This window comes from Rhipicephalus microplus, chromosome X, assembly GCF_043290135.1.
Source record: "Rhipicephalus microplus isolate Deutch F79 chromosome X, USDA_Rmic, whole genome shotgun sequence".
Taxonomy (NCBI): domain Eukaryota; kingdom Metazoa; phylum Arthropoda; class Arachnida; order Ixodida; family Ixodidae; genus Rhipicephalus; species Rhipicephalus microplus.
Genome location: NC_134710.1, coordinates 259,298,115 through 259,310,122, shown reverse-complemented (window position 1 = coordinate 259,310,122; position 12,008 = coordinate 259,298,115). Strand labels below are relative to the sequence as shown.

Below are 12,008 nucleotides of genomic sequence, written 5' to 3'. Positions count from 1 at the left end.
AAAGCGTTGGAAACTTTTTAGCATCGCGTTGCACTGTCAGCGCCACGCGCTACAACGCTACATTCCAAGAGTTACTTGTGTGTGCCTCTTCTGGTATAAAGGCAGCCATACGAAACTTCGAAGTGTTGTTATGGCACCTAAGATATGCACAATAATTGCTTTTTAATTGACAATTACACAACTATGAACGCCAAACCTTGAGCAATATTGGTGGGCGGTGCGAATGGGGTAGGCCGTTCGGTGCCGTTTGAGGTATCGTTAGGGCGGACTAACAGACAAACGTACAGACAGACAGACAGACAGACAGACAGACACACAGACAGACAGACAGACAGACAGACAGACAGACAGACAGACAGACAGACAGACCGAAATTTTCCGTCGAAAGTCCCCAAGAAAAAATATCGTCTTTAAAACAGTAAAGGCTCTGTTACGTTCTACAGTTTCCAAAGTGCGCGCGCTCCGGCATTCGTTTCGTCACGTCACGCCAGCGATGCCACGCCAGCCACAGATCTACGCATTCTAGCACACTGATTCGCAGGTCCGCGCTGCGTACATTGGTTTGACACATGCGCGTTTGATTGCGCCTTCTATTAGAGTGTACTAGAAGTGTTCCTCCGATCCGAAGAGAGGCATACTTTCAGCAAAGGCGGTGTTATTATCTGAGTGATGTCGTCGGCGCGAAATGGAGCATTGCGCATTTCGCTCCGGCTGCCACCGGGCCGCGCCTGGCGTCAGAGTACTCGCGTTGTGCTAGCGTGGCCTCGTGGCACCCAGCGTGCATACGCGTCGACGTTACGTCGGAATATATCGGACCCTAACTGAATAACTGTAAAATAATGATCACATTTGGCCGCGTGGTTTGCTTTTTCATGGAGGCGAAATGCTAGAGGCCTTTATTCTGTGTGATGTCAGTTCACGTTTAACAACACCGGGTGGTCGAAATTTCCACAGCCTTCTTCCCCGGCATTTCTTATTATATCAGTTGGGTTTTGGGAAGTTAAACCCCGGATATCAACATAGCTTTTTAATTAGTACGCACTTTCTTTCGTGGAGTGGTGAAACTACGTACAAAATTTGGCAAAAAAAAAAGGTGTGCCGCTAATAAGAATGTACTACCACTCCATGTAATGGACTTGGGTTTTGTCACTTCTGCTTCCCAAACGTTCACAAGGCATTGTAAAAGGTGCACCACCTGGTCAGCCACTCGTCCTGTCCTGATATGAGCGAGGCAAAATAATTATAGGAGCTATGGCCAAGTGGTGGCAAGCGTGAAAGAAGTGCGCGACTGGATAACCTTTTTCGTTTTTCTTCAGTTTTCTCTGTTTTCTCCTCGCTTTCCATTTTGTTCTCTTTTCGAGTTTTTTTTTTCAGTTTTTACATTCATGTTTACTTCTCTTTTCCTATCTACTTTCTTCCCTTATTTCTGGCTTTTCCTATTTCTCGCCTGCTTCCTTTTTTTAATTTTTATACGATGTTCACGCTGTCGTATTACCCTAGTCATGGTAGTTATGTCTGCACTCTATATAATAATGAAGGTGCTCGAATAACAAAGGAAGAAGGCTTTTTTGGCATGAGTGTGGCTTAAAAATGCTACCATTGACTATGGTAGTTAGTACAAGAAGCGTTTAGAGTGGTCCGAATGACCGGTAGCGCACATGGTTTGGGTTAACGCACTGCGTGTGGAGAATACTGTGGTGGAGCAGCGGTTGAGGTTGTTAGTGTTATAGGATGCGCGGGCTGCAAGACTTCTTGCCGAGCATTCTTTCGGGATATGGACCGCGTATGTCAGGGACGCCTGTGAGCGATTCTTGAGGTGTACTCGTGGTACCGTGCAAACCCACGTTCGTCAATACGTGAGGTGCGGTGCACCCAGCGTATCCTTCTTGATCCCAGCGCTTTTCTGTGTTCACGTATGGCGCCTGAAATTGACCCTGTCATTCGTCCTACTAAAATGCTTCCAGTATGCTCTATCTCTATTAAATGTCAATTTCCCTTTTTAAAATCATCACCAAGACTCTCGAAGAAACAGGAAAAATACTTGTGTTTGGTGCGAGCGCGCACTCATTGTGCTACAGCTATAGCTATAGGTTTGCCTGTGTTGCGCGAAACTACGACGACCGCATAAAACAACCTGGCCCCTTAAAGCGCTGACGAAAGCCAGCCGACGAAGATGAAAGCCAGCTGAAGCACCGACACCATTCCGAAAACAAGAGGACCATTCACACCTGCGACCAGCGACCAAAAGACCGACACATGTTCGCACATGTTTAAGACTTGCTAGTAGTATAGCCACAAAGCATTCACGTCTGCCCACAATAGTTGGCGTTGCGAAGCCCCGTAAATAAGCAGCCATCGGGTCTCTGACCTTGTGATAGGTTCAAACGTTCGCGACTGCAGTCGCACTGTTGACAAACTGAGCAGCGAGTGCTGGAGCCAAACGAATCGCTTAGCAACCAAAGCGATCATTTGAGACCAGTTGCATTGTGACTAACTTCGTCGTGCCACCGGTTGTAGTCGTAGGTGTGTACGGATTCTCATTTTTCAGTGTATAAAATGGTGGAGTGTTGATGGGCGCATTTCAAGACAAGTACACTAGCCGAAACCTTCGCATTATTTCATGAGATATGCTCCAATTTTGTCAACCGCTATGTAAACGACTGCTTAGCTAACAGAAAATCCTGGTGAAGCTTGCTGACTGCTACTCTCCAGTGAATGCACATTCGGGTGCAAAACGAACTAGAAGATAACGTTCCAATGCCTGTATTTTCATCCTTCATATTGCATGCGAAAGATTATGTCTTAGCACGTGCTTACCGGTGTTGCAGCCAATCTGAGCTGCCCGCTTTGTCCAGACCAACAAAAGAGACAGTGCCGATTACCGAGTGGCCCTCACTGCGCCACTTCTTGCACACGAAGTCAAACTGCGTGCGTGCCCGAGTCGCGCTGAGACACGCCGACAAGCCCGTGGCAGTGCCACCGGTGCGAGAGGGCTGAGGCTTCGGCCCCTGCGCGTGTTGCAAACATCATCGGTCAAGGTTTGGCCGATGCAGTACAGAGTAACAAAACAACCTTTGTGTAAGTAGGGCGAGTATAAGACTGTGAAGGTCACTAATGTTCCACTACGAAGTTTGTTGAGTATGACAAACATGCAAATAAGATTTTAAATTCTACTGCGTTACGATGACAACTGGAAGAAAATTTGTTTAAATGTGTAAGTTTACTCTCAACCTTATTTTGCTGATTATATTTATAAAATACAGACCAAATGGAGAGGGAGGGCAGGGACGTTAACCAACTTCTAGAATTAACAAAAGCTTTTCGTTGCCGGGACTGAGCCCAGAGTAGGTGAAAAAAATACTATAAAGAGGAAAGCAGTGAAGCGGCAGTTGATGGCACTTTATAATTTCTGTCTCTGTTCTTGCAGAATAACGAGCAATAACAAATAAAGTACAGGTCTGAAAAATGAAGATATAGGAGAAATTGTAGCACATTAATGAGTAATAACACTCTTCAATGTTGATCTACACAGCGTAGTTCATGTTTGCACAAAAATAAGTGGGAGAGATTATTAGAAGAAATGAAGTAAGCAGTTATTTGCGTATTACAGGCGTCTGTGGAAACACTCATTTATCAATTGGGATAAGAGAATGCACGTTAACTAAACACGATGTACCCTTCGTGTGTACGCACAAGGAAGGCAAAGAAAATGTCTTATCTCCCCCCTCCCCCCTTCCCGTCTGAAAGGTAACATGGGAGGGCAGGCGCGAACGCTGCTTCATACGTTTAGTCATCTATGTTTTCGAACATTTTTGACGATAATGGCGGTGGAGGGTTCGTAATGTTGCATGCCGAAGACTGTTTATTCACCATCTTTTCATCATTAAAGCCGGGAACCGATTGATTGATATGTGGAGTTTAACGTCCCAAAACCACCATATGATTATGAGAGACGCCGTAGTGGAGGGCTCCGGAGATTTCGACCACTTGGGGTTCTTTACCGTGCACCCAAATCTGAGCACACGAGCCTACAACAATTCTGCCTCCATCGGAAATGCACCCGCCGCAGCCGGGATTTGAACCCGCGACCTTCGGTTCAGCAGCCGAGTACCTAAGCCACTATGCCACCACGGCGGGGCAGCCGGGAACCGAAGACAAGCCATTGGGAGAAGATGGTCATTGGTTCGTTTTATTTTTTTATTCGTTGTAAGACATGCAGACAACCTATAGAAAGAGGGTAGGCGCTTTGATGGAAGTTTGAAATTCTGTTTACGGATTTCTTTTATCGCAAGTTTCATCTTCCCCTTGGGTTTCGTGCAGGTAAAGATAGGGTAAATTTCCCTAATCTTTGGCGCAATAAGATTTCGGGCTTCCCGTATCTTTGTGGACTGCGATTTCCTGGCAAATTCGACGGAGCGTCAAGGATAATTGGTTAGAATTCATAATTTGTATTGCAAAGCGCATCACGACTGGGACAGAGAAGGGATGCGGGTTGGTCCTCCTCTGTCTATATCCTCGTACGCTACGCCATATGAATTTCCTAGAACTAAATTCGATGCACTTATCTATTTTAATATCAAGCCGTGCTGCGGCACGCAATCGTTTTGCGAAAAATGCGAGTTCTAAAACGTTGAATATTGGAGGCTGCTGAAATAGGACGATGTGCCATGCCAGTTTCATCGCGCGTAAAAGCTTGCCACCTCTTCTCTCACGTACACGGGCCTCTGTTGGGTTTGTTCTTCACCTGACATGTGTCAGAATGCTTTAGAACCTAACGAGAAAGAATGAAAGAAAATTATACGAGTTCCTGCCTAATGAGAGCGTGAAACTGCCAAAAACTAACGGGGACCCTGCCAGTGGTATGATGGGGGCCTCTTGACGCACGAAGTCAACCCGATAAAATGAAGTCACTTTTCTGCTGTGCCATTGAGTATTGCATGAATATTGCACTGACAAACTGCAACCACTAAGAAAAAAAGTATGACCCCTTCGCCTACAAATACAAGGTAATGAAGAAAAAGATGGAGTTGAGCTTACGGGAGAAACGGGCGTGTTGTGTGGGCGTCGGTTCGTGCGAAAGAGGAGGAAAGAAGTTTCATCGAAGTGAATGACGTTTATTGCCACATGTTCGTCGTTCCGTGGCCCGGTCCAGATAAGCCCTGGGCGAGATGCGGCACATGCTTTTTATTTGTTTCATGGGCATGCGCATTATTGGCTTGATCAATGCGACGCTAGGCCGGACACCACATCCCCCCTTTTTATTTTGGCTACATTCTACGAAGCTTAACTTCAGCTTGATATCTCTCAGGTGGTCGACGGTCTCAAGGGGTAGCGTCTCACACCCGCCGTGTGAATTTTTTTGCGAAACGTCAGGACTACTGGCGGTAGGAGCACAGGATGTCCCTGGGTCGACCCTCAGCTGAACCACCAGGAACTCTGATCCCACCTGGTCCGATGCCTCGCAGTCTGGGTCTGTGGTGCGTCCGAGCAGTTTGTCCTTGTGACGACGCCAGGTGAAACTGCCCCTGGGAGTGGTAACACGAAAGGTGAAAGATAAACAGCCTGACTGCCCAACCACAACGCCAGGGACGCATTTGGGTCTGCGACAATAATTGCCAGCCATCACTCGGTCACCGACTGCTATGTCATGATCACGACTTGGGCGAGCTATGGTTTGCTTGAACTGGTTATATGCGACATTTCCTCCCACCTCTGGCTTCACAACATCAAGTCTACTTCGCAGCCGACGATGTAGGAATAAGTTCGCTGGTGACTTCTTAGTTGTCACACAAGGCGCGTTGCGATAAGCAAGCAAAAACGTTTGTAGTGTCTGATGTAATGTGTCCTTTCCAGTAGGTTTATGAAGAGCGTTTTTGAGTGTCTGAACAAAATGCTCTGCAAGCCCATTTGAGCTGGGATGATAACGGTGCTGTAAATACGTGACGACAGCCCATTTCTTTGAGAAAAAGCTTAAACTCTTTTGAGATGAACTGTTGGCCGTTATCAGTGACAATCGTTTCAGGGAAACCAAACCACGCAAACAGTTCTCTCAACCTGTCAACGGTAACGTCTGCTGCAGTCGAGCGCATAACCAAAACTTCCCGCTACTTTGAGTGCGCGTCCATGACTACAAGAAACATCGAGTGCAAAAAGGGGCCAGCAAAATCTATATGTACGCGCTGCCACGGCGCTGTGGGCCAAGACCAAGGGTGAAGGGGCGCTTTGCACGGTTCGTCACGTTGTTCTTGACTACTTACGCAACCCTTGACATGATGTTCGAGGTCCGCCTCGATGGACGGCGACCACACGTAGCTCCACGCCAGTTGCTTACTGCACACGATGCCTGGGTGCACCCTTCGTCGAGTTCACCTAGCAGCAAGCTGCGCTACTTTGCAGGGACGAACACTCATATCCCGAACATGATGCAGCCTTGGTGAACAGTCAGCTCATTGCGTCTGTAAAAAAAAAAGGCTTCAAATTTTTTTCAGTCACAGACGACGGCCACCCCGCGACAACAAAATCTATCACTTTACAAAGCAAGGGGTCCCGAGCTGTTCGGGCAGAGTCTTGGCTCAAAACTGGCATCGATTGCAACCGCAATGAATAGAAGGCTTCATTTCGTTCTTGCGTTCATCTTACCCAATTGATAGCGGGAGGCGCGTGCAGAAATCGACCTAAGCGTTCTTACTTGAACGCCTGAAGATGAGAGAATACCGATTAGCTGATAGTGTGACAGCCCAGCGCTGCAAACGTGCTGCCGCGATGGTAAGAATTCCGGTTGTCGGGCCCAAGATTGTCTGAAGCGGTTTATGGTCGGTCACTAACGTGAACAAACGACCATAAATGTAGAAATGCAAGTTTTAACCCCAAATATTATTGCAAAGGCCTCTTTCTCAAGCTGGCTGTTTTTTCTGCATTGGTCAATGTCCGCTATGCGAAAGCGATTGGCTTCGTGCAGTCATTATCCAAAACATGAGAAAGAATCGCGTCTAAACCATATTGTGATTCATCGCATGATAGCTGCAACGGTTTGCACAAGTCATATAGCGCCCAAGTGGGCGGAGAAGCCAGCAAGCTCTTAATCTTTGTGAACGCTTCCTGGCAGCATTTATCCAAGCACCACGGGGGGTTTTACGCAGCAACATAAAAAATGGTTGCGCTACCGTTGCTAGGTTAGGGAGGAACTTTCTGTAGAAATTAACGACTCCCGCGAACGCTGCAGCTGTTGCCCGTCTTTAGGGGCTGGCGCCTTGAGGAGTGCTTTAAGCTCCTCAGTCGTTGCCGAGATGCCTTGGGCTGTGATTTTGTGACCAAGGTAGCGAAGTTCCTGCAGGAAAAACGAACCTTTCTCCTTGACGTGGACGCCTCTTTCAAGAAGTCGTTTTAACACAGCTTCTATATTCATGAAATGTTCTTTCCTGTCCTTAGCAGTCACCAAGATGTTGTCCAGTTAGCAGCGAAGCCCACGTAAACCCTTCAGCATTGTCTCTATTAATGTTTGGAAAATACCAGGTGCGGAAAGAATTCCAAACGTGAGTCGATGAACAGCAGTCAATCCTTTCTGCGTATTTAACGTGAGGTATTGTTTGGACTACTGACATAATCACTTGTTGAGAGGCCCGATTGAGATCAATCTTTAAGAAATGCTTACCTCCCGACAAAGCTGCGAACAGGTCTTCTACTTTCAGCAATGGGTAGTGGTCGACATCAAGGTACGGGTTAACGGTCGTCTTGTAGTCGCCGCAAATCCTTATGCTGCCGTCTTGCTTGATTACCGGTACTGCCGGCGTAGCATACTCCAATGTCGTAACTGGTGATATAATCCCTAGTTTTTCCATTATAGCCAACTCATCGTCAAACTCTTTTTGCAATGCAAACGAAATATTCCTGTCCTTTAGGAATCTCGGCTTCATATGAGGTTTAAGAAAAAGTTCGGCACCTCTTCCGTTATCGTGCCTAACTCGTTTTTGAAAAGGGGTTGGTACTTCGCTAACAATGCGTCGAGCCTCTTGTTTTTACGATGATATGGCTTGTGTCTAACCTTGAAATGTTATTCAGGTTCCAGATTTTTGCCCAGTCAATTTGGACTGCGTGTAGCCACTGCCGGCTCAATAGAGGTGGTCTTTGTGGTCCACGACGTAGAGCGGAAGACGCACCAAATGTTCACCGTGCTGCACGTTGACCGAGGCCACCCCCTGGCGTCGTACCAGTGCTCCTGTTTAGATACGAAGATTTACTGAAGGGGCTCCAGGACGGATGAGGGAAATAGCTGACTGAACTGAGTCATTTACATGAGGGAAACAGCCGCACCCTTGTCAAGCTCAATGTCCACCAAGACACCTTCGATAGTCATCTGTACAGCGACTGGGTCGAGCTTAACCGTGGACAAGCCATTTAGACTGAGGGTCGAAGCTTTCCGCAACACAACCGTAAGCATCTTGACATTCCTTTTCGCTGGCTTTTTCTTAGACGAACTCTTACAACCCCTTCGGTACGCTCTCTGAATATGTCCTTTTTTGTCGCAGTTGATACAGGTTGCGTCCACACGCGGGCACGCTTCACTCCTGTGTTTTGGCGAACCGCAGCGAAAACATCTTTCACTTGTTTTCTGGGATTTAGCTTGCACCCTGTGCACATCACCCACTGCGCAGTCACCACCGCGTGCCTCGGTGGCACTCTTTTTAGCCGTTTCTATGGCCAGAGCCCGCTCCACCGCTGTGTGGAACGTTAGCTTGCTATCTTCCGTGAAAAGCACTCGCTGAATGTCTTCTCCTAGCAGGCCACATACGAAGCGGTCCCAAAGAGATTCGTCCAGTGCACTTCCGAATTCGCACGTTTGCGACAGTTTACGAAGCTCGATGACAAACTCAGACAAGGACCCGCCTTCCTTTTGACACCTCCGGTGATACTTGGCCCGCTCTCCGATAACGGACGGCTTCGGGGACAGGTGATCACTCAAAACTTTTTTGAGGACTTCGAAACTCTTTGTAGAAAGCAGTACTGGAGCTGTTTGTGACTTAAACAGCCCGTAAGTCTTCGGACCGTTGATACTCAAAAACGCGTGCACCTTGTTGCTGTCGGGTACATGGTTGACAATCAAGAACGATGTAAGGCGCTCTTCGTACGAAGCCCAGTCGCTGATAGAATCGTCGAAAGGTTCCACCTGCCCTAGTCTCCTGGCGAAGTGCATCCCCGCTGCCTCGGGCTCAGTCATAATGAAAATCACCGGCTCTGAACAGTGCAAAATAAAAAGCGGTCTTCTTCACTCTAAAAAAAAAGGGAGTGAGAATGGAGAAACGGGCTCCATTCCTCCTTCGGCGCAGCGACTTCGTCCCTTTCGGGCGCTTTACCTGTCGCGCCCTCTCGCGGCAAGGACCACAGGAGCAACGTGCCTCCTTCAGCGTTCACGTTTCTCCACAATCACGGGGGTCTCGCACGCGCGCATGCGCAAGCCAAGCCTAGCCGGCCGCGGCCAGTTGCGAGCGATTGCTTTTACCTAAGATTGATGTAAGAAATGCAGGAGTGACGTTTTTTTGTTTTATTGGTGTAGAGTAAAATAAAGCCTCTCGTTTGTTATCACCAGGCACTCGTACGATGCTTTACACACTTCCATTTGTGTCTCGTGTTGTTTCATACTACCAATTTGTCACGAATACAAGGAGCCCTGCTTGTCAAGCAGTCTTGCTTCATCGATCACCTTAGATTGTACAAAAATAATGAATTTTTTCGGTGTCGACATACTTGGTAAGCCCGCGCATTTTTAGTTTCGCATGGCACCAACAGCACTCATGAATTCAATGAGGCACTAAAAAAAGCATCACATTTAATTTTTCAACATTCTAGAAAACCTGATACCACTCTACAGTCCATGCGTGAAAGCACGATCATATACGATTCATAGAGTTATACGTGCCACTACCGTCATATGGATGTTCTTTGCAGTTTACCCCCATTCGAATATGGCCGCCGTGGCCGGAAGTCGAACCTGCGTCCTCCAGCATAGTCACACAACACCCAATAAGGCTAAGCACAATGGGAAACAGGCTGCAAAGTTTCACCGAGCATTCATTCACCAGACTAGGTTACAACCATCAGAAACGTTTTAAACATCATCATAGCTACACTTTTGTGAAAAGTAAACAAATGACTTCTGTCAGTTAAACAAAATGCTCAATCGCATGCGTTTTGAATTGCCCAAGCAGGCACTGAGAGGTAAGACGGTATTATGCACGCATGCAGTATGCCTTTCTCGTCCATGTTTCTCCTTTGTCATGAGAAACTCAACACAAAATGCACTTCTAGTAACAGCTGTACACAGCAGGTAAGTACCAACACTCACTCACCTTTGTGAAAAGAGTATTCCAAATCCACAGTAATAACCACCACAGCCACAGCGCTAACAACAAAATTGTGGCACGCACTATGATTGCAAGTTCACACGCGAGGTGAATCGCGAGAGGCATCTGAAGCAGAAAAGTATGTAAGCACAACATGCTATAACGTTATAATAAATTTGCGCACTGCAGCGATAGTTACTCAAGTAATAGAGCTGCCGCGACGCCAACAGCCACTGCCATAGCTGACGAAAAAATACCGTCGGATGCGAGGTCATCGCTTATTTCTCTCGCAAGACCCGCGTTGTAACGTACGTATACACTGCTGGGACAGTCGTTACCGCATCAGAAAAGTTGTCATTGAAGGGCTAGTGGTGATGGCTAACAATCACACTTATGGTAAGCACGTAAAAAATATATGCAAACGTTAACACGAAACAACTAAACGAGGTCGACGTGACCACAGAACACCTACCACGACGGAGACTAAGTCTGCTCTGCATGCTGCGCCCTCTCCGAGTGACAAGAAGAATAAGAAAGACGTGACCTCCGAAATGGCTAGCGCGCGGCAAGCGTTTGCATTCTCGGAGGCTTCAAGAAAATAAAAATAACTGTGGCAGTGGTCGAGAGATGGCGCAGCATTTGGAATGCCGTGAGCATTCTATACATGGCTTGGGGTATTCGCTTTGTGAAAACCGGATAAGCTCTAGTAATTATTCCGTTCATTATTGTGCAACCATTAATGAACTTCGGTTTGCCTAAGCATCAGATACAATATATATACGTGTGCTCATGTTGTGGTATTGCGACAAAACGTAAAAAAAGTGTAAGAAAACCTACTTGTAACTTGTGCCACTATGGTCACTCGAAATTTATCGCTATATAAGCTTGTGCGCTTACGTAGCGACTAATCCTAAATGGGCTGAGGCGTGAACTATCCGCAAGGTAGCCGTGGTGGTGGGTATAATAACGTACGTCGCCGCAGGCGACCTTTTCTTTTAGTATCGTTTAATTTCTCCAGATGGCGCCAGCTACCACCTACTTCACGGCTATGACGCTCTCACACCCCCAGCTACTTATGTAACGTTGAACATCTATCTATCAAAGCTGCACTAGTGAGTCGGAATGGTTTCGCTGCGATCGAGTCTACGGTTTGGAGGCACATCTCATGGCCTGTAGCCCCGTACACGCATGGATAACATCGCTACACTATGTGAATCTGCGAGAAATAAATACAGCATGCTTAGCATACACTCTTCAGGTGAGGACTCTGCAGTATCTGTGTCTTTCGAAGTGAATATCGTCTCGCTGACCGAACGAAACCTGATTACTCCGTCATTCTCTTTCACAATGTTTTCATCGCCACAACTTCGTCTGTTTTTATAATCATTTCGTTCCATATCAAGCTCAGCGGGACCGTTTTTGTAACTTCCAGTGCCGTGTACTCCTTATCAGTCGAGAATCATTGCATTTGCTAAGCCTACTCGCTTCGCCTGGAGGCATCTGTAGCGACGCCGTCGGTCGGGTGAACAACAACTTTATTGGAGTTGGGTTAGTGCCATATAAAGAGATGCGTGACGTAACATGTCACGTGATTACGGGTGTTATCTGATGGCTGCACGTCCAGCCGGGTTACATCTTCCTTTTATTGTAGCGCAAATTAATTATGCCTTT

The 12,008-nt window shown here is 47.0% G+C and overlaps 1 protein-coding gene across 1 annotated transcript; it reads right to left on the bottom strand.

Moving 5' to 3' along the window:
• Positions 1–8,287: 8,287 nt before the first annotated feature.
• LOC142775232 (uncharacterized) lies at positions 8,288–9,214 on the bottom strand. Its single transcript, XM_075876586.1, has one exon. The coding sequence runs from the start codon at positions 9,212–9,214 to the stop codon at positions 8,288–8,290; it is 927 nt and encodes a 308-aa protein (XP_075732701.1).
• Between the last annotated feature and the right edge of the window lie 2,794 nt (positions 9,215–12,008).

What these genes read in the sequence shown, in the direction of transcription:
- LOC142775232 (XM_075876586.1), bottom strand. Translation starts at nt 9,214, where the DNA reads ATGACTGAGCCCGAGGCAGCGGGGATGCACTTCGCCAGGAGACTAGGG.